Below are 22,525 nucleotides of genomic sequence, written 5' to 3' on the forward strand. Positions count from 1 at the left end.
CGGCCCCGGAAGCGCCTCGTCCTGAGCTGCGGTGGCGGCGGTCGCCGGAATGCCTGCGCGGCTGGGCGGCTGACGGCGGAGTAGGAACGGGCCCCGTGCCCGGAATCTCGGCTGCCGCTGCTAGAGAGCGGCCTGCGCCATGGCCAACTCAGCCGCCTCCTCAGAGCATTTCGAGAAACTGCATGAGATCTTCCGCGGTCTCCATGAAGACCTACGAGGGGTGCCGGAGCGGCTCCTGGGGACGGCTGGGACAGGTGAGGCGGAGTCAGGCTGAGCCCAGGGGCACCCAGCTCCGCCAGCTCTGGGAAGAAGAGCTCCCACCCCCTTCCCAGACCCTCCCTCCCTTCTCTCCGCTTCTCATTCTCAGACACGCCCCCTAGGGCTGGCTGGGTCCCGGCGCCCAGGATCTCCCTGCCGCCACTTAGCGTGCTCAGGGATGCACCTCGGAGTGTCATCTCCCTCTTGATCCTCCTGTAGCCTTCAGATTTTTCTCGTTTCATTTTCACTATGGCAAGAAGAGTGTAGGGGACCTAAGCCTGCGATCCGGTATTTGAGTAGAATCGGGTTTTCTTTTGTAGCTCTCTCTTTTTTTTTTTAAATATCTTTATTGGAGTATAATTGCTTTACATTGTTGTGTTAGTTTCTGCTGTATATTTTGTTTTATACATTTAACAGTGTTATTCTCAAAAGAGGTCCGTAGTTTTCACCAGATTGGCAGAGGATCTGTAGCACAAAAAGGGTTAAGAACCCAAAGGAATCATAACTTTGGGGGTTAGTAAATAACCAGTCGTGAGGGGGATTGGTCTTTAAAATCAGGATTGTGGTCTTTAGGTGTGGTCCCCTTATGAACTCTCTGTTTAGACTGTCTCTTGCCCCTTGATTTCAAAATTCAGAGTGCTGCAAGCTTTGCTTGGAGGAGCTAAGAGTTTTCCAGTTGAATCTGTATAGGAAGGTCTCCTATAGTTCTTTGCCTTAAGAAAAATAGATCTTGATGGCAAAGCAGATGAGACTTTTATTGCTTTTACTTAAGCGTCAAAGCTTGAGTGTTTGGTCTGTGTGTTACCCAAGGTCATGTGAATTGAATGACTGTGGTGAGAATGAAATTCATACCTTTGTTTAACATTTACTGGGAGAGGCTGCTGTGTGCCAGGCACTGTCCCTAGATGCTGGTAATATTGCACATTACAGTGAAAAGACTTACAAATCTCTGTTCTGATGGGTCGATGATAATATATAAATATTAAGAGGTGGTGTTAAGGGCAATACAGGAAAATAAAGCAGGGCCAAGGAATGGGGGGGGGGCTCTAATTTTAAATTGGGTGGCTGTGAAAGGCCTCTTTGAGGAGGTGGCATTTGAGCAGAGACTTGAAGTAAGGGAGTAAGCCACGCAAAAATCTGGGAGAAATGAGTGTCAGGACAGAATAGTACTGCAAATGTCCTTAAGCAGAAATGAGCTTGGTATGTTCTAGGAAGAACAAGAAGGCAGTGTGTTTGGGGTGGAATGAGCAGAGGAGATAGTTAGTGGTAGTAGATGAGGCTTTAAAGAGGTAGGCAGGGCCAGATTGCATATGGGCCCTTGTACACCAGGGTGAAAGATTTGCATCTTTTTCTAAATGTAGTGGCTTGCAGTTAAAGGATATAGAACAGGAGAGTGATGGGATCTGATTTACATGGTTGAAAAATAGACCTTTTTTTCAGCCTTGTGTTGAGTTAAATTTTGCAATGTCTATTTCTGTAAGGCTAAATAATGCCAAAGGACATTCTGTTTTGAAAAATAGAAAACTGAGTTAGTTATATTCACTTTTGTCATCTACCTAAACTTCTAATTCCTGCAAAGAGGACACTCAAAAAGGTGTGAATTTCTACCCAAGTGCAAAATACTCTAACACGAGTTGCTGGTAATGCTTTGTTCAATGAGTAAGTAAATAGAATATACACATATCCGCAGGTTATAAGAATTTCAACAACTTTTAGTCTTCTTATTCACTACTTTATTCATACTTCTCAATAAATATTTGTCGAATAAGTTGAATTTAACTAAGCAAACACACCAGGCCTCATCTCTGATTCCTCTTTTTTCTAGTCCTGAGACTACTTCATAGGCTTTCCACCAATGAAGCTTTATTTTCCACCATGAATTATGAAGCACTGAATAATGTACATAACACATCCCTTGCATTTAGCTTATGCTCTGTAATTGAATTCAGTTTTTTCAATAAACATTGATTGAGAATTACGTATCAGTTAGTGTCCTGAGCCCCGAGAAGTTCCAAGAGTTCTTTCTTGCCTTAAATGGGAGCAAATTTACAACAAAGTGTGTGATGAGTCCTGAGATAGTTTTGAGACCATGATAGAAAAACCTAACATGGGCGTGGGGGAGCAAGAGGGAAGCTTCACAGAAAGGGGAACTTCTAACTGAGTGTCACGGGTTGAACAGGAGTCTGCCTGAGAGGGGAAATGGGAAGAGGCAACAAAGGAAGAAAAAAATCAAAGATTCACAACTATTACTGGAGCTTAAGATATGTGTGGGACCTAGAGGGGTGGGATAGGGAGGGTGCGAGGAAGATGCAAGAGGGAGGGGATATGGGGATACATGTATACATACAGCTGATTCACTTTGTTATACAGCAGAAACTAACACAACATTGTAAAGCAATTATACTCCAATAAAGATGTAAAAAAAAAGATTCTTAATAAAGAGTGGCTGCCAGTTTCATTAAAAAAAAAAAAAGTATGTGTGGGAGAATAGTAATAGATGAGGAAAGTAAGACACAGCCAGACAGTTAAGGGACCTAAGTGTCACATTAAGACATCGAGACTTGATATGGAGAATCAGTAAAGGACTTCAAATAGCTGACTAATATGGTTAGATTTAATTTTAGAAGGAGAATGCTGGTGGCTGAGTAGAGGATGAAAGAGACGCACAAGAATCTGTATACCAGGGACCATGTTAGGAGCCTTTATGGCAGTCATCTAGGTAACATGGGACTCTAGAGAGTCCCAAATCCAAGAGGTGATTCTGGACAGAAATTAACCGTACTGATTGGACATGAGGAGTGAGGGAGACAGATTCAAGAATGTCTGCATTTTCTCACTTGGTCAGTTGAGTGAATGATAATTTTAAGAAATGTAAGAGTAGAAGCAGGCTTGTTTGGGTTGTGGATGAGAACATCAAGAGTGATTACATAGAATAGAGAACGTATGTCCATTCTAGCCTGACAGATATTTCTTCTCCTACCATTAAAAATAACATTTATGAAGAAGATACATGAGTTGAAAGGCAGGGTATTGTAATATTTAACAGCAAGGATTCTAGAGCCAGACTGCCTGAGTTCATATCCTGGGTCCACCTCTTAATAGCTTGGTGACCTTGAACAACTTACTTTAACATAATTAGTTTCCCTTGCAAAATGGGAATCAGTCATTATATTTACTTCATAGGGATTTTTTGAGGATCAAGCGAGCTAATATATGTAAAGCCCTTAAAATACTGCCTAACAGTAGTAACAGCGATTAGCCATTATTCCTATTATATGGGAAATTGGATATTTTATTTAAATAAAACATAAGAATACCAGCTCTGTATACAACTACCCTTACCTTGCACTACTTTCCCTTTTTTTCTAGAGCACGTATCTTCTAACACACTAGACACTTCACATAGTTTTTTATATTAATTAATTAATTAATTTATGGCTGTGTTGGGTCTTCGTTGCTGCATGCAGGCTTTTCTCTAGTTGCGGTGCGTGGGGGCTACTCTGTTGCGGTGCGCGGGCTTCTCATTGCGGTGGTTTCTCTTGTTGCAGAGCATGGGCTCTAGGCACGCGAGCTTCAGTAGTTGTGGCACGCAGGCTCAGTAGTTGCGGCGCGCGGGCTTAGTTCCTCCACAGCATGTGGGATCTTCCCGGACCAGGACTGGAACCCGTGCCCCCTGCATTGGCAGGCGGATTCTTAACCACTGCGCCACCAGGGAAGCCCAGACACTTTACATATTTATGATATTTATAGTATATTATTCGTCTTCCTTTCAGTAGAACAGTGGTTTTCAAAGTATGATCCCTGAACCAACAGCATCAGCATCACCTGGAAACTTGTTAGAAATGCACATCTTGGTTCCCACCGAAGACTTATTGAATCATTAACTGTTTTTACAGTCTATTTTAACAGCCCTCTGGGGGATTTCTGATGCCTGTCAAGTTTGAAGGCCACTGATCTAGGACATAAGCTCATCAACACATGTTGTTTCTTTCTTTCTTTTTTTTTAAATACATGAAGCCTTTTGATTTTTATTTGTGAGCCACCAACTCAGATATTTTTTGTTTGTTTGTTTTGTTTACGTTTTTTTATGGTTTTTTTTGCGGTACGTGGGCCTCTCACTGTTGTGGCCTCTCCCGTTGCTGGCCTCTCCCGTTGCAGTTGCGGAGCACAGGCTCCGGACGCACAGGCTCCGGAAGCACAGGCTCAGCGGCCATGGCTCACGGGCCCAGCCGCTCCACGGCATGTGAGATCTTCCCGGACCGGGACACGAACCCTTGTCCCCTGCATCGGCAGGCGGACTCTCAACCACTGTGCCACCAGGGAAGCCCCCAACTCAGATATTTTTCAAATGCTTTATGGACCAAACAGAGCAAATCTGCAGGTGAAATCTGACCTGCCAATTTAATCTTCTGTAGGTATGTTCAACAGGTACTCATTGAATGAATGCTTATGTACAAAACTAATGATTTGAAAATCAAATCATGGTTTTCTATTAATTACATTCCAATTGTAGAGACTACTTTCTCCAGAAGAAAATGTTGGCCTCAGTCCATAAAACACTGCTTAAAATTTTAACATTTACATGAGAATCATTCTTTTGTTAATGGGAAGCATAAGCAAATCTAATTCTAAAAATGACCCCTGAAGAAGTTAGTTAAATGGATAATCAGTTCACTCTTATAGATGCCTTCTCATATGATATTAAAAGGATCACACAGCCAGCATGTATTGGCATTCTTGTTTATTTCTTGTTACTTAAGTAACAAGAAGTTTAAATGTTTAAACTGCTTAATTTGATCCTTTTCATGAAGGCATTTAAAACTGCTATCAGCCATACTGATATCTCTTTGAATTTCTATAGCACATGTTATTTCTTGTCTTTTTGATAATAGCCATTCTAACAGGTGTGAGGGGGTATCTCATTGTGTCTTTGATTTGCATCTCCCTGATGATTAGTCAAGTTGAGTATCTTTTCATGTACCCGTTGTCCATTGTATGTCTTCTTTGGAAAAATGTTTATTCACATCCTCTGCTCATTTTATAATTGGATTGTTTGGGTTTTTGCTATTCATTTGTATGAGTTCTTTATATATTGTGGATACTAGCCCCTTATCGGATATATGATTTACAAATATATTCTCCCAGTAAATAAATTTTTTTCATTTTGTTGATAGTTTCCTTTTGCTATCCAGAAGCTTTTTTTTTTTTTCAAGCAATGTATTTTCTGGTGTGTGTTTTTTGCCTTTTTTTTTTTAATGTAGTTGATTTACAATGTTGTGTTAATTTCTTCTGTACAGCAAAGTGACTCAGCTATACATATATATATTCTTTTTCCTATTCTTTTCCATTATGGTTTGTCACAGGATACTGAATATAGTTCCCTGTGCTATACAGTAGGACCTTGTTGTTTATCCATCCTATATATAACAGTTTGCCTCTGCTAATCCCAAACTTCCATTCCTTCTCTCCCCTACCCCCTCTCTCCCTTGGCAACCACAAGTCTGTTCTCGATATCTGTGAGTCTGTTTTTGTTTGGTTTTGGTTTTGGTTTTGTTTTGGGTTTTTTTTTGGCTGCACCACGTGGCATATAGGATCTTAACCCTTGTTCCCTGCAGTAGAAGCACAGAATCTTAACCATTGGACCACCAGGGAAGTCCCTGTTTTGTTTTGTTTGTTTTTTAGTTAATTTATTTTTGGCTGCATTGGGTCTTCATTGCTGTGCACAGGCTTTCTCTAGTTGCAGCGAGCTAGGGCTACTCTTCGTTGCGGTGCGCGGGCTTCTCATTGCAGTGGCTTCTCTTGTTGTGGAGCACGGGCTCTAGGCACATGGGCTTCAGTAGCTGTGGCTCGCAGGCTCTAGAGCACAGGCTCAGTAGTTTTGTGGAGCATGAGCTTAGTTGCTCTGTGGCATGTGGGATCTTCCTGGACCAGGGCTCGAACCAGTGTCCCCTGCATTAGCAGGAGGATTCTTAACCACTGCACCCCCAGGGAAGTCCTCCTGTTTTTGTTTTGTAGATATGTTGATTTGTATCGTATTTTAGATTCCACATATAAGTGATATCATATGGTATTTCTCTTTCTCTTTCTGACTTACTTCACTTAGTATGATAATCTCTAGGTCCATCCATGTTGCTGCAAATGGCATTTCATTCTTTTTAATGGCTGAGTAATATTCCAATGTTTTATATATATTTATTTATACACACACACACACACACACGCACACACACACACACACACACACACACACACACACATCCCACATCTTCTTTATCCATTCATGTGTTCATGGACATTTAGGTTGTTTCCATGTCTTGGCTGTTGTGAATAGTGCTGCTGTGAGCATAGGGGTGCGTGTATCTTTTTGAATTATAGTTTTGTCTGGGTATATGCCCAGGAGTAGGATTGCTGTATCATATGGCAACTCTTTTCCATACAGTTTTCCATAGTGGCTGCACCAATTTACATTCCCACCAACAGTGTAAGAGGGTTCCCTTTTCTCCAAACCCTCTCTAGCATTTGTTATTTGTAGACTGTTTAATGATGGCCATTCTGACTGGTGTGAGGTGTTACCTTATTGTAGCTTTGATTTGCATTTCTCTAATAATTAGTGATGTTGAGCATCTTTTCATGTGCCTACTGGCCATCTGTGTATGTCTTCTTTGGAGAAATGTTTATTTAGGTCTTCTGCCCATTTTTTATTGGGTTGTTTGGGGGTTTTTTGTTTTTTCTTTTGCTTTTTTGGGTTTTTTTTTTTTTTTTGCGGTACACGGGCCTCTCACTGTTGTGGCCTCTCCCGTTGAGGAGCGCAGGCTCTGGACACGCAGGCTCAGCGGCCATGGCTCACGGGCCCAGCCACTCCGCGGCGTGTGGGATCTTCCCGGACCAGGACACGAACCCACGTCCCCTGCATTGGCAGGCGGACTCCCAACCACTGCGCCACCAGGGAAACCCTGCCCTGGGTTGTTTGTTTTTTTGTAGTTGAATTGTATGAACTGTTTGCATATTTTGGAAATTAAGCCTTTGTTGGTTGCATCGTTTGCAAATATTTTCTCCCATTCTGTGGGTTGTCTTTTCGTTTTGTTTATGGTTCCCTTTGTTGTGCAAAAGTTTGTAAGTTTGATTAGGTTCCATTTGTTTATTTTTGTTTTTATTTCTATTGCCTTGGGAGACTGACCTAAGAAAACATTGGTATAATTTATGCCAGAGCATGTTTTGCCTAGGATCTCTCAGAAGCTTTTAGTTTGATGTAGCCCTGCTAGTTTATTTTTGCTTTTGTTGCTTTTACTTTTGGTGCCAAATCCAAAATATCATTGTCAACATTCACGTCTTTAATCCTTTTTGAGTTAATTTTTGTATATAGTGTAAAGATAGTGGCCCAGTTTCATTCTTTTGCATGTGACTGTCAAATGTTTCCCAACACCATTTATTGAAGAGACTGTCCTTTTCCGTGAGGGAACAGGAAACAAATATTTCTCTCTCTCCTGGCACAGAGCTTCTAAAACCCTTGTAATTTCTGGGAGCATCTTTTATTCAGTGAGGCTGCTCTGGGTGGGCTCCTAGGTGGCTTCTGGATGGGAGCTGGTTACCAGAAAGACCAACCCATGATTAGAAGCTTGGATTTTCAGTCCTGCTCCACACTTCTCTGGAGACGGGAAAGGGGCTTCAAATGGAATTAATAATTAACCATGTCTATGTGAGGGAGCCTCCATAAAATTTCAGTAGTATGGGGCTCAGAGAGCTTCCAGGTGGTCGAACATATCCACACTGGGAGGGTGGTGCACCTCAACTCTGCGGGGACAGAAGGTCCTGCGGGACAGAACAGGAGGGGAAAGAGACCCTCCAAGACCTTGCCCTATGTCTCTCTTCATCTGGCTTTTCATCTGTATCCTTTATCATGTCCTTTAATAAACTGGTAAACCTAAGTAAGTGTTTCTCTGAGTTTTGTGAGCCTTTCTACCATATTAATTGAATCTGAGGAGGGGGTCATGGGAACCTCCAGTTTGTAACCAAATTGGACAGAAGTTGTGGGTAACCTGAGGACCTACTACTTGCAATTGGCATCTGAGGTGGTGGTGGGGCCAGTCTTGTGGGACTGAGCCCTGAACCTCTGGAATCTGATACTGTCTCTGGGTAGATAGCGTCAGAATTGAGTCGAATTGCAGGACACCCAGCTGGTGTCTCAGAGAATTGCTGCTGTGGGGAAAAAACCCATACATTCGGTGACCAAAAGTGAAGTGTTCTTTGTGAGTAGTAAAGGAGACACACGGGAAACAAACAACAGGAGGAAGGACTAAGTTTTTTCCTATACAGGAGAGAAAGATAGGAGGGAGAAAGACTGGGTTTTTCCTAATACATTTCCCCATTGTATATTCTGGGCTCCTTTGTTGTAAGTGAATTGACCATATATGTGTGGACTTACTTCTGGGCTCTCTTTTCCATTCCATTGAGCTTTGAATCTGTTTTTATGCCAGTACCATACTGTTTTCATTATTATAGCTTTGTAATATACAGTTGACCCTGGGTGCCAACCCTCTGCGCAGCTGAAAATCTGAGTGTAACTTGTTGGCCTTCCTATCCAAGTTTCCTCACTATCTGCAGATTCAGCCAACCACAGGTTATGTGGTACTGTAGTATTTACTATTGAAAAAAATCTGTGTATAAGTGGACCCGCTCAGTTCAAACCCTTGTTGTTCAAGGGTCAGCTGTAGTTTGAAATCAGAAAGCATGATGCCTCCAGCTTTGTTGTTCTTTTTCAAGATTGCTTTGGCTAATTGGGGTCTTTTGTGGTTACCTAAAAATTTTTGGATTGTTTGTTCTATTTCTATAGAAAATGCCATTCAGTTTGCTATTATTTTGTTGAGGATTTTTGCATCTGTGTTCACCAGGGATATTGGCCTATAATTTTTTTGTGGTGTTCTTCGCTGGTTTTGGTATCAGTGTAGTGCTGGCCTCTTAAAAAACTTTGGAAGTGTTCCCTCTTCTATCATAAGCTCTATATTTTGTCTGTTTGGTTAATTATGTATCCTAAGCACCTAGAGCAGTGCCTAGTACATACTAGGTGCTCTATAAATATTTGTTGAATGATTGTATAAATACTGTGAATTGTTCGGAAGAAAATAGTAATAATATATGATTGGTTATAAAAACTCAGTGTGATTTTATTTCTATTCTGCCATGTTTTCCACAGTTTCACCACTTTTAAAATCTATCTATCTATCTATATACCTATTTAAAAAAAGGATAGGATAACAGACACAATGTGTCCTACTTTAGGAATTTTGTATGACAGTGACAATCCATTAGCATATGTGATAATTATTAATCCATATGATATTACATTAAGCACCTACAACCATAATTTCTAGTCTTAGCTTTGCAGCATATGAAGATGTCTCTCCAAATACCTCAGACTGCTATAAATTCTTATCCAATTAATAGAGTAAGTATAGTCACCTATAGTCATGACTTTTAGTTTTGTAGCACCTGAAGGCACATTATTTTTTTTGAAGGCACATTATTAATGAACATTATAAAATTATTGAAAGTTTTTCATTTTAATTCACTTAAATCTCAGTATCTATACGTGAGACTCCATTATTTTAGAAACCAGAAAAAATAATAACTATGAAGGACCATATGTAGCAGGTTGGTAAACACAATTACTCACTAACTGCAGAATTTTAATTTTTCCAACACTCTTCATATTCTTTGGTGAATTTTGTTTTTGCTTAGTTTTTCCTACCTAGGAATTTACTTTTAAAAAACAGTGGTAGTTACTATTTATTGAACCCTTAATATGCTTGGCATTTGTTATGTGTTTGTTATGTGTATTGTCTCTTTTAACTGTTTCAGACAACTGTATGAGGTCAGTACCGTTATATTTATTTATAGTTGAGGAAACAGGCTTAGAGAGGATCAGGTAACCATGTGGTCTACAAAGAGGATGTAGGTCCTAGAAATGCCACAATGGGGCGCCAAAAACATTAATCACAGATTTTAAAGATCCTGGTGAAACTGAAGTTATTTCCACAGTTCTGATGGACCAAGGTTAGTCATTCTTGGGCTGGCAATTCAAATAGCCTATAAGAAAGAGAGGCTGCCACCTTGGTCGAACATGAGGTAGGTTTCCTCTAGCACTTTCAGAGCTGGGTGTTTCCATTTTATTCCATGTCCGGGGCATTGTGCGGCCATCCACCCAGTTTACCAAACATTCAGCTTCAGAGTGAGTCAGTCACAGGTGAAGGGTTTGGGAAGGCATGTGGGGTAGGGGATAGTGTTATTTGGAGTAGCTCACTCTTGTTTCTGGTGTCTGTTCTACCCAGTATCAGTCCTGTTGTTTTGTAGTTGATTGTAGTGTTAATTCTAACTCCATAAAAAATTAAGAGGTTAAGAGGTTTGAACATATTATACCTGTATACCTGGGAGCACGAAAATGCCCCTCAACACTATAGTGTACAGAAGCACTGGGTTGGGAGTCAGGAGACTTGCATTCTGGAACTAGTGTTGCTACACATCTACTCCTTCTGTGGCCTTGGGGAAGACAGTTTCTGCAGGCTCTAATTTCCTCAACTGCTAAATGAGAAGGTTAGACTAGATGATCTCTGAGGTCCATCTCAGCTCTTATATTCATTGATTTCACAATTCTGAGTCTAAAGCATAAAGGAACAGCTATTAATACCTCTCAGTTGGGTAGGGGTTTAACCTCTTGAACCTTTAAAAGTGTATAAGTTGTAGAGCACTCCTAGTAGAATGCATGCCTTATGAAATTAGATAGAGAGCAGAGTATTCCAAAAAGACTGAGAATAACAGAATCATGCAGGGAAGTTAGTGAAAGGATCAAGATTCTGTGTGCTGCCTCCTTCCCCCCCCCACACACTCTTATTTATGTAGCTACTTTCTTTGAGTCATTCTTAGGAATGCAGATTTTCATGTCTTTTAACAAAGAAAGAATAAAGGAGGAGAATTTATGACTAATAGAGATGTAGAAAAATCTAGGACGGGAATGCACTTAGAGAATACTGTCATCTTGGATCAGAAGTGAGTGTGCTTGAGTTTGGAGATGTGCCTATTCAGAGGAGTGACGACACTCAACACTTTAGTGAATGCTTGTTACAAAATAATATGATAGCTCTCCATGGAAGTGGCCATTCTTGACTGCAGATATTATTTCACTGCTGATAGCTGAAAATGCAGACTACTCAAGGATAATAACAGCTGCTTTGGCACTTATTTCAGTTACATCATGGTTAGTCAAGAAGTAGGCCCTTTGCCAGGGCTGAACTTTCTCCTATTTTTTTTTTTTTTTAAACAAAAAACCCTGGGTTTTGGGCTTCCCTGGTGGCGCAGTGGTTGAGAGTCCGCCTGCCAATGCAGGGGACACGGGTTTGTGCCCCGGTCCGGGAAGATCCCATGTGCCGCGGAGCGGCTGGGCCCGTGAGCCATGGCCACTGAGCCTGTGCATCCGAAGCCTGTGCTCCGCAAGGGGAGGGGCCGCAGCAGTGAGAGGCCTGCTTACCGCAAAAACAAAACAAAACAAAACAAAACAAAACAAAAACCCTGGGTTTTGTGAGTGGTGTGTAGTGAGAAATAGTTTACCTGGAGTACCTATTTAGGGAATGTCACATGACAACGAAGGCAGCTTAGTAAAGGGTGCATTGTCGTTTGCTCTTGTAGGCAATAGCAGTGTCTAAGGAGTACCCTACCAGGTTTAGAGTTCTAGAAGCTATGGGATGTATAAAAGAAAAAGTAAATTTCTCTACTCAGAAGGAGCTTGATCTCAAGTTGAGAATATAGAATATACACAAGCAAAATGATTTATGATCATTTGAAAAGCAGTGGACAGCTGACATGCTAGATGCTGTTGTGATTAACAAAATGTAAATGCATATAAAGCATTACAGTGGTGTTACATCTTACATGGTATTTGGCTTTAAAGTCAAGGTGTGAGATGAAAATCAGGGTAAACAGAATTATCCAAGAAAATCTTAGGACAGCATGTCGAGTACCCACGTGCCATCCCTTTGTAAGCGCAACTCAGCTGTTTTCTTGGCATTGGAAAAGATTGCTCTTTCTTCAGTTGATGGAAGTGCTGGCTTGTATTTAGAAGTCACATTGAGCTTTTTAAAAGACCGTGTCCTGGGCTTCCCTGGTGGCGCAGTGGTTGAGAATCTGCCTGCCGATGCAGGGGACACGGGTTCGTGCCCCAGTGTGGGAAGACCCCACATGCCGCGGAGCGGCTGGGCCCGTGAGCCATGGCCGCTGAGCCTGTGCGTCTGGAGCCTGTGCTCCGCAACAGGAGAGGCCACAACAGTGAGAGGCCCGCGTACCGGAAAAAAAAAAAAAAAAGACCGTGTCCTTATACATGCTACAGTATGGATGAACCTTGAAGACATGGTAAGTGAAATTGTAAGATTCCTCTTATATGAGGTGCCTAGAGTAGTCAGATTCATAGACACAGAAAGTAGAATGGTGGTTACCAGAGTCCAGGGAGAGGGGAAATGGGGAGTTAGTGTTTAATGGGTATGGAGTTTCAGTTTGGGATGATGAAAAGGTTCTAGAGGTGGATAATGGTGATGGTTGCACGACATTGTGGATGTACTTAATGCCCTTTAACTGTATACTTAAAAACAGTCAAAATGGTAAATTTTATGTTATGTATATATTTTACCACAATTAAAGAAAACTATATCCCCAGATTGTGAACATAATTCCAAAAGATGAGTTCAAAAAATATTGTAAGCAATGACAACTTTGTGGTAATAAGTAGATTATGTATAGATTTCCAGGGAGAACATTCATTTGGATGTATACATTAAAAAAAAAACTCATAAATAGGACTAATTTTTGCTTGTTAGATATGCTAATAAGCCCTAATAAGGGCTTCCCTGGTGGCGTAGTGGTAAAGAATCCGCCTGCCAATGTAGAGGACACGGGTTTGAGCCCTGGTCTGGGAAGATCCCACATGCCATGGAGCAACTAAGCCTGTGTGCCACAACTACTGAGACCGTGCTCTAGAGCCTGTGAGCCACAACTACTGAGCCCGCGTGCCTAGAGCCCGTGCTCCGCAACAAGAGAAGGCCCGCGCACCGAAGAGTAGCCCCCGCTCACCGCAACTAGAGAAAAGCCCGCATGCTGCAATGAAGACCCAATGCAGCCAAAAAAAAATTAAAAAAAAAAAAAAACTATGCCTGTTAGGTATGATCTACCTCCTCATTTTATAGCCAAGGAAGGAGGTTAGGTCCCAAAGAGATGAAGAGAATTATCCAAGCTTACATGTTGAGTCAGACCCAAAGCTAGAACCAGAACCTAAGCCCCTTTACTCACCAGCACTTCCCCCATACAGATGTTTACCAGGTGACAGTATGCCAGTACTCCCTTCAACATTTTTGCTGTGTCCAACCACCATTTTACTATAATTAATCATTTTATTTATATGAGTATTTCATGTAAAATGCATTTATTTAATACATAAAGTTACTTTAAAAGGAAATTTTATATCACTACCTTAAATGGAAAATCTATAGAACCTGTCTAAATGATCAGAAAAAATACAGTGAAGGCAAAACAGTGCTGTGTTATTGCTTTGGAGCTAAAGCCTGTTCTGTTTTTGTTAAAAGGGGAGATTACTAATTTTTAGTTGTTAAAGACATACTAGCACTAAAATGATATGATGCAAAGTACTGAACAAGGAGTGACTTTCCCTGTGTGAGTCAGTGGTATTTTACGTCATTTCCCATACCACTGCCCGTGGGTGTGGCTAAGAAACTTGTGCTGTATACCATGCAGTCTCTCCAGTGAGCAGAGTAGGTGGGTTTTGAATTTGTTTGGAGAACAGCAGTGGATAAGGGTTAATATAGAGATGTGATTTACAGTGGGAGTGAAAATGGGGACAAAGATTTCAGAGAACTAGTATTGTTAAACATTCTTATTGATGAAAGTGTGCCTGGTTCCTGTTAGGATGGGTGAAAAATGACTGACAATGATTGATTTAGACCTGTTGTCTTTCCTAGTAGGGATGCTGTTGGTCTTTGGGGCCAGATCATTGTTATGCAGGACTGTCCATAGCATAGATACTCTTGTTCCCTGGACACTTAATGCCAATGGTAATACCGTCCCTCTCCCTTCCCCCCAGTTACTGTGATAACTAGTTCCCCTATGTTTCTAAATGTCTTTTAGGGGTGATTAAGTACTGTAGTAGTACCCTCAGGAAAGGAATGTGGAGTTTATTCTAAGCAGGGGATATAGCCTCTAGGAATGTTTGGAAGCAGGACTGAGCATTGAAAACTTGTCTGTCTTTTCCAGAAGAGAAGAAGAAGTTGATCAGAGATTTTGATGAAAAGCAACAGGAAGCAAATGAAACGGTGAGAACAAGGAACAAGTCCTTATATCTTCTTCCTGTTTGTTGGTCTTTTCCAGAAGTAATGCTTGTGACCTGATCACAGATTAACTGTTCCTGTCCATTGATCTTGCTTTTGATTATTTCTTACCAAATGAGGCCAGTTGATGGGGCTGGGTGTTGACAGGCAAACACAAATGGGTAAAGCTTGGAGACTCTCCTGAAATGAGTCTTTGATAATACATTGCTGCTGTAATAAGGACATTCTCATACTTCTGCCTGGGTGGTCTTTTAAAATCTCATTTTAAAAGCTGGCCATTGAGATCAGTTATTCTCCTTTGTTAAACTTACTGTCACACAAAATGGAGCTCAGAGGTGGTTCTAGCCATGTTCCCTTCTGGTTTTGGGGGGTTTTTTGTTTGTTTGTTTGTTTTGGAGAGTGTTGAATTTTGCATATATGCCAGTGTAGTTTTTATTTTATTATTTATTTATTTATTTATTTATTTATTTATTTTGGGGGCTGCGCCGGGTCTTAGTTTCAGCACGCAGGATCTTTCGTTGTGGTGGGCAGGCTTCTCTCTAGTTGTGGCGTGCGGGTTTTTTTTCTCTCTCTAGTAATGGGCTCTGTAGTTGTGGCACGTGGGCTCTGTAGTTTGCAGCACGTGGGCTCTCTAGTTGAGGCGTGCGAGCTCAGTAGTTGTAGTTCGTGGGCCTAGTTGCCCAGCAGCACGTGGGATCTTAGTTCCCTGACCAGGGATCGAACCTGCGTCTCCTGCATTGGAAGACGGATTCTTTACCACACTGGACCACCAGGGAAGTCCCTGTTCCCTTCTGTTTTAAACGACAGGAGGATTTGGTACCTTCGGCAAGGCATGCATGGATAGGATGAGTTCCCAGTCAGGACCCAAAGCTTGTCAGATGTTGGTCCAGGTTGCTGAGCAGTTTAAGAACTGCTTCTCTCTTAATCTGTGCCTTTTCTTTAACAACAACAAAAAACAAACAAAGAAACAAAAAGCAAGTTTTGCTCTCACCTTTTAGAAGTAAGGGTCCTCTGTTCTCCATATCATTGTGCTCTGGCTTCAGCAAAACCTTTTAGGAGGCTGGAGCTAAAATCCAGGTCCCTGGTAGTACTCCAAAGAAATAGTTGCCCCTAGTATTTGCTACTCCAGAGTAGACTGAAAAATTCTTTTTAAGCCAGAGAACTTCTTTATTGCTTGTTGAAGAACAACTTCCTTATCTCAATGCAGTTCTGAGAAGTTAAGCTTATCTGCATCCTTTTCTCTATTCTGCATCTATTTTAAGAAGGATCAGCCTACCAGACTGTGGAAACTATCTCCTTCATAATGGGAGTACCAGAAACTTTTCTAATACCTGTGTACAGCTGGGCATATCCATGATACCTGTTACAGAGCCAGTCTTCTTTTTCACTTAACATCTTGGTAGCATTTCAAAAACCTTTTAATTAATACCAATTTATTTGTTTGGTGCTTAGATACTTTCTTTCCCTGAACTTAAAAAAATTAACCAGTCCTACTTTGGCCATCCCAGACAGACGGCTTCTTGTAAATTGGGTCTAGGTGTTACAGTTTACTTATCCCAGAAAAATGGGAATGATTTGGATCCCTGGTTATTCTGACATGGAGACAAACAGTTGATTTTCAGAAGGAGGAGGAAGGGAAGAACCTTGATGCCATACCCGTAGCATTTTTAGTACAGTAGATCTCAGAGTGCTTCATGAAAGCACTTGAACCATAACAAGCTAAGAACTTGGTATACTGAAAAGAGAATTTGAAGATTTTTGAATCCTGACTTCTCTTGTTATGTAATCTTGAGCAGGTTTCATCAAGTCTTATATATGAAGTAGAAGTAGTATTTCCTACCTTATTGATCTGTTGTGAGGAATAAATGAGAGAATGCATGTAGAAAATGTTTAATAAGCTATAAGGTACTTGTTAGTTTTCTCACTCATTCATCACATACTTTTTGAAGGCCTGTTCTATGCCTGCTAGGCACTGTGCCAGGCACTAAGAGTAATGAAGTGAACGTGTCACATGTGGTTCCTGCCCTCCTGGACCACATGGTTGAGTATTTATTGACGGTGATCTGTGGTTTGATTAGTCCAAACTAGACGTATTACCCATATGAGAGAGAACAGAAGCAGACCATCTACTCACTACTTTCTGCCTTCCTAGCTGGCAGAGATGGAAGAGGAACTACGTTATGCCCCCCTATCTTTTCGTAACCCTATGATGTCTAAGCTTCGAACCTACCGGAAGGACCTTGCCAAACTCCATCGGGAAGTGAGAAGCACACCTTTGACAGCCACTCCTGGGGGTCGAGGAGACATGAAATATGGTACATATGCTGTAGAGAATGAGCACATGGTAAGCTTCAGCTGTCTTTTCCTTTACTGGTCTGTGGTACAATGATTAACCATATTGTAGAGTATACAGTTCATGTCATCAGTGCATACTTGACTTTTTTTCCACCTTATCCTCTTTCTTGCATCCAATTCCCCTTTTCCCCTTGGGTGCCCACCTCTACTGAATTTAATGCAGATCATTCCAAACAATTTGCTTGTTTAGATTTCTTTGTATCCTTTATGTATAAAACAGTGCTTGGTGTGTAGTGGTGATACACAAGTGTTACCTATTCATATTACATCTGGACCCTGTAGTCTGACTCATTGATCCAGTTTCTTTCTCACATATGCCCCCAAAGTTCAGTTAGGCTTTTAATTTATCAGAGTACTGTTACAAAATTAACCCATGCTTTCCCTTACATTTGTATCAGGATGGCCCAACAGCCCAGATACAGTAGAGAAAGCAGGCTGCTTCTTAAAAAGCGGGCTAACACCTTACTTTGTTGTGATAGAAAGTGCGCCAGACTGACTCTCTAGCCTCCAGTATTCTCATTTATAAAATTAGACTGTCTAAGCCGAAAACCTGTATTCTCAAACTGTCTAGAGAACACGGTTAAAGGAATAAAACTTCACAAAGATTAAATTTTATGTGTTACATTTGGGATTATATTCCACACCACAAAGTAGAAATGGCCTGACCAGTAATGTGGGAGAGAAGTGAACAGGGCCCACCAGTGCAGACTGCACGGATGTAGAAAGGCTAACGGCACAATTTTAAACAAATCCTATTTCATGATACATCCTGAATATAGTTTAAGAGATATTCAAATGATACTAGCCTGACATTCCTGATGTCAAAACTAGAGTATTTGAGAATGTTAAATTTTCAAAATTCACTTGTGAAAGGAGGGTGAGAAAAGGCTGGCAAGTAGAGTTTGTTAAAGTGAGATGAAAGGTGTATAGTGACTTTGGTCATTTGTGACCCAAAAAGCCCTGAAAACAAAAAGGGGGGAGATAATTCCAAATAATAATTTTGCTTTAAAATTATTAGTTTCAGAAACTATTTAGATATACAAACCACCTGCAGTAGAATTATTGTTCCGAATCTGGGGTTGATTTGTGTGACCTTACTGTCTCTTCCTGTTCTTTTTTAAGCCTAATCAGTTGAAAATCCCCATCTTTTATTTTTAAAACCCCTTTTTCCTGCTGCTTTATAAGCCAGTGTAACTGGGATTTATTTCAGCCTCATTCAGTGGTTTCCTCATCCACTTGTTCATATGCCATATATGAACTGAAAAGCCTTCTTGTTGCTTCTGATCTGGGGATGCATCTTTTGCCTTCTTGGTGGTGGGGTCTAGTGCTAATAGTCACCTGCTCAGTAATAGGCCATGTGAGCCAGCCCCTTTTTGAGTGTGTGCACATGCGTGCTTTGAATAGCTGAGAACTTAGAGCTGCATCCATTTCTGTCAGTGGTTATTTCTGGCCTGACAAAGGCTACTTCTGTCCTTATGCCTTCTGTGCTTAGGATTATAGGTGGAATAAAACTTTGGTGGAGATTTAGAAATAGGGTGCTTGGGAAATTAGGGCAGCTTTTTTGGCTCCAGATACTACCTTCCCTGAGAGCAAATCACCAGTGCAACAACTTCAGTTTTTGTTTTCTGTGTTTGGCCTAAGGTGAAATTCTTTTGGAGGCTTACCAAGAGTGTAGCCACTTTTTTCCCAGAATGTGGTAGTGTCTCACACTTTTAAATGAGTTCTATATGTGCTGAAAACAGATAGCTTATTCATGGTCCCTCAATCCTCAACACCAATCAGTGGGCATTTTCAGTGAACTAAACTATTTCTAGGGCGGTAGAGTTTAGTTGGTTTGCTCTCTCAAAATTACAGGCTGTATGCATTTTGGGGAAGCTACTGTACCCCACATCAAGGCCATTGCCTCTCAGAAGTTGCTAGTCCAGAAAGCACATGAACCAGTTCAAATTCATCAGGAGCACAGGGAAAATGCTCTGATGTGTTTAATCCTTTTCTTGCCTCACTTAAGTGTAAGAAGCAGTGAATTGGGAGGTATTATGATCCTAGATTGAATCCCAGGTTCTCTTTTAGTTTGATTTGTTAGCATCTTTGTTTGCCTTAAAAGTAATGAAAATTATTGCACACGATATTCCTTCTTATAACTTCATTTATAATGGAAGAAGTATAACATTTCCCTTCCATACTGTTGTCAGAATCGGCTACAGCCTAAAAGGGCATTGCTTCTGCAAGGCACTGACAGCCTGAACCGGGCCACCGAGAGTATTGAGCGTTCTCATCGGATTGCTGCAGAGACTGACCAGATTGGCTCAGAAATCATAGAAGAACTGGGGGAGCAACGTGAACAGTTGGAACGTACCAAGAGTAGAGTAAGTCTGAGTGGATGGGGAGAGGGGCAAGAGTGGGGAAAGTAGGTGGGCCCGTTACACCCCGATGCCTTGCTAGTGCCAGAAGCTACCACAGTTCCAAATTCAGGGTATGACCTTTTAGGTTCTTACTCTTTTCTCTGTCTGTAGTTTGCTTGGCTGAAAGATATCCCTTGGAAGTAATTTTACTTCTAAGATTTAGAAGTCATGGGGGGGGGGGAGGGGGTGGACTGCAGAAATCCAATTTCTGCATTTATTGAAGATTGTCAAATAAGATTGTAGCCACTCCATCCTTTTACTAGGTCCTGTATTATGAATCAGATTTTCGTTTCTCATATGTCTAGTAGAACATCTGCTATTCTTAGGAAAGCTAAGATCTCTTTAAGTAGATGATGCTTTCATGTCATTTAGAGCCAAGGCTATTTTCCACATGTCATAAAATAGTACTACTGACAATTTACAGAGGTTCAATTCTGGGCTCTAACTCTTTACTGTTACCTAAGGTAAGGGAGATCATTGTGAGAAGAAAACAAATACTCAGGCCAAATGATGACTATACTGTGGTGTCTAATCTACTACACTCTAAGAGGCTCTGGAAAACAATTCATTCCTTCCTTTCTGTACCATCTGCAAAGGAATTTTAAAAATAGTACAACTTGCCAATGGAATGCTGTATTCTTAAGAGCATGAGGCAGATCCAAACTGAAAAACAGATACTGTGGGCAAGACTTAAGATATATGAGAAAATCATCTGAAATCCCCACACTGAGTTATTTTTCCAGCTTAGTAGCTGTAATTCTCCATTCTTAAAATTAAGTCAAAATGATGCCCCCTTCCCTCCTTAGTGAAAATCCACAATAAAGTACCGAATTCAAGTTAAGCTGTAGAGAAGGCAATTTGTTTTACAGATTGTGTGTTTTTTTCACTTCTGAACTTAACCAGGTGGATTAGTTGAACTTAAAAGCTGAGAAATGAGCTGAGAGATCAACTTAACAAGGTCGCTGGGGAACAGGAACAGATGGCAGGTGGCATCTGTTGAAATATCCTCCAGCTATATAGATTAGTAACAGGCAACCAAAAGGGAATAAAAAAGGCTTTAAAAAATATTTAATTCCTTTCACAATTCAGTGTGTCTCTTAAAGGGATAAAGAAAAAAGAAAGAACCAGATCCCAAAAATGGTAGTCCACCAGCCTGCAAAAACAAACATTAACTCAAGAGGCTCTTCTGGAGTTTGGCTGATGAAATTCAAATCTTAAGTTGCTCAGTTACGTCAGTTACTGGCAGGTACACTTGAAGACTTTGTTTTGAGTAGTCAAGGTGAAAGATTAGCCCAGTCCCAGAAGTCTCCCCACAGCAACCTTGGGATATAATAATTCCTAAGCCTACTTGATGAGTACTAAAGTATATTATCCTTTCCAGTTTCTTCTGCTTATATGCAGAGGCCATCATTTAAATTGATTTGATTTCTGGGAGTTTTTCAACATATACCCCTTAATGCCCACTGTCAATTTAGGAATGTTCAATTCTATAGTGTGTACTTTCGAAAGAAGGGGGAAATAATTGCTATTTTCTCTTCTCAGCTGGTAAACACAGGTGAAAACTTGAGCAAAAGTCGGAAGATTCTCCGTTCAATGTCCAGAAAGTAAGTTTTAAAAATAGTCACAAGATTAATTTCTCTTAATTCTAATATCTTTCAACCAAGAATGTCAAAGCTTCAAACAGTGACTGGCAAAGGTGCTAATAAAGCAGAAGAAATAAAAAATATCGTATAGTTAAATATCCCAGGACAAAGTCCTTTGTTAAAAGTATATATACTGCTCTGATTTAGAGCAGTGGAAACTTTGTCCATTGGAAGGACTTTTATTTTATTTATTTATTTGGCTGCTTTGGGTCTTAGTTGCAGCACGCAGGCTCTTTGTTGCGGCATGCGGGATGTTTTTTTCGTTACCGTGCACGTGCTCAGTAGTTGCGGTGCGTGGGCTTCTCTCTAGTTGTGGTGCACAGGCTCAGTAGTTTCAGCGCACAGGCTTAGTTGCCCCGCAGCATGTGGGATCTTAGTTCCCCGACCAGAGATCGAACCTGCATCCCCTGCATTGAAGACAGATTCTTAACCACTGCACCACCAGGGAAGTCCCTGGAAGGACTTGTAATCCCAGCTTACTTTCCTTAGAGAAGACAGCACATGGGAATAGAGCTTCATATTCCTGGAAATAAATCTGTAAAAACTTAATTAGAAAACTTTTCACTGCTACTGCTTCGTACTTGCTTTTGGCTCTGCTTGCCCTTCATGGGAGTCAACCCCTTATTTGGGAGTTCTGTCTTGTTAGTAGAAGTTGACTTAAAAAAAAAACAAAAAACGTGAGGTAAGTGCTGACAGCAACAAAACCAGGGGCAGAAAGGAAGTATTGCCACTGAGGCTGAATTTGGGGTAAGTGGGTGTAGGTATGCATGAAACAAACTACAGTCGAGTCATGAAACAAGCAGGAGCGTGGGATTTTCCTAAACGGTGGCAAATTCCTTGTGGAATAGGGGAATACGTTCAGTTTAGAGTGATGAGATTTTTTTGTGTTAAGAAAAGAGTATAGGAGCTTCAAAAAATTTATTGCCTTTATAAAGGTACCCATAGAGGAAGAAAGTAAAAAGGGCAAGAAGTTCATAAGAGATTGAAAGGCACTACTCAGCTTCTAGTTAGTTACTTATCCTAAAGCAGGAACCCCTCTCCCCACCCAAGCTGGACTTCAGCACTGGAGTGTCTGTCGCCAACCCTTCTCCTAATGTGTGCTCACAGCTGTATTATGTAATCAATCAGTGCAGCTCTAGATGGTTAGGTAGTGGGTTTGTATTTCTGCTGTTTTGAAATATGATTCAACCTGATTTCAGAAATGGTGTACTTCTTCATATGTATATTTAATATTTTTCGAACTAGCTGCTCATAGAAAAACTTATTTTTAAAGTGAAGTACTAACTACCATTTGAAGACATTGTAGAAAAAACATTTATATGCTTTGGTATCTATTGCCCCAATTTTCAATATTTCTGTGAGGTAGATAGTAATTATTTATAAGTTTCTTTAGCTGGTAATACTAAGTGGCTACGTGATCAAAAATTCAGTCTGCCTCACAGTATCTGGCCTTGGCCCCAGGTCAAACCCCTAAGTATTAAGAATGGAA

The 22,525-nt window shown here is 40.9% G+C and overlaps 1 protein-coding gene across 1 annotated transcript in view; it reads left to right on the plus strand.

Moving 5' to 3' along the window:
- VTI1B (vesicle transport through interaction with t-SNAREs 1B) overlaps nt 1-22,525 on the plus strand; it is a 22,871-nt gene continuing 346 nt past the window's right edge. The window contains exons 1-5 of the mRNA XM_060004361.1: nt 1-254; nt 14,563-14,621; nt 16,789-16,980; nt 19,184-19,357; nt 20,936-20,997. Coding sequence (XP_059860344.1) covers nt 140-254; nt 14,563-14,621; nt 16,789-16,980; nt 19,184-19,357; nt 20,936-20,997 — 602 coding nt within the window. The 5' untranslated portion in view covers nt 1-139. The remainder of the gene's footprint in view (nt 255-14,562; nt 14,622-16,788; nt 16,981-19,183; nt 19,358-20,935; nt 20,998-22,525) is intronic.

The sequence above is a fragment of the Delphinus delphis genome, chromosome 2 (genome assembly GCF_949987515.2).
Source record: "Delphinus delphis chromosome 2, mDelDel1.2, whole genome shotgun sequence".
Taxonomy (NCBI): domain Eukaryota; kingdom Metazoa; phylum Chordata; class Mammalia; order Artiodactyla; family Delphinidae; genus Delphinus; species Delphinus delphis.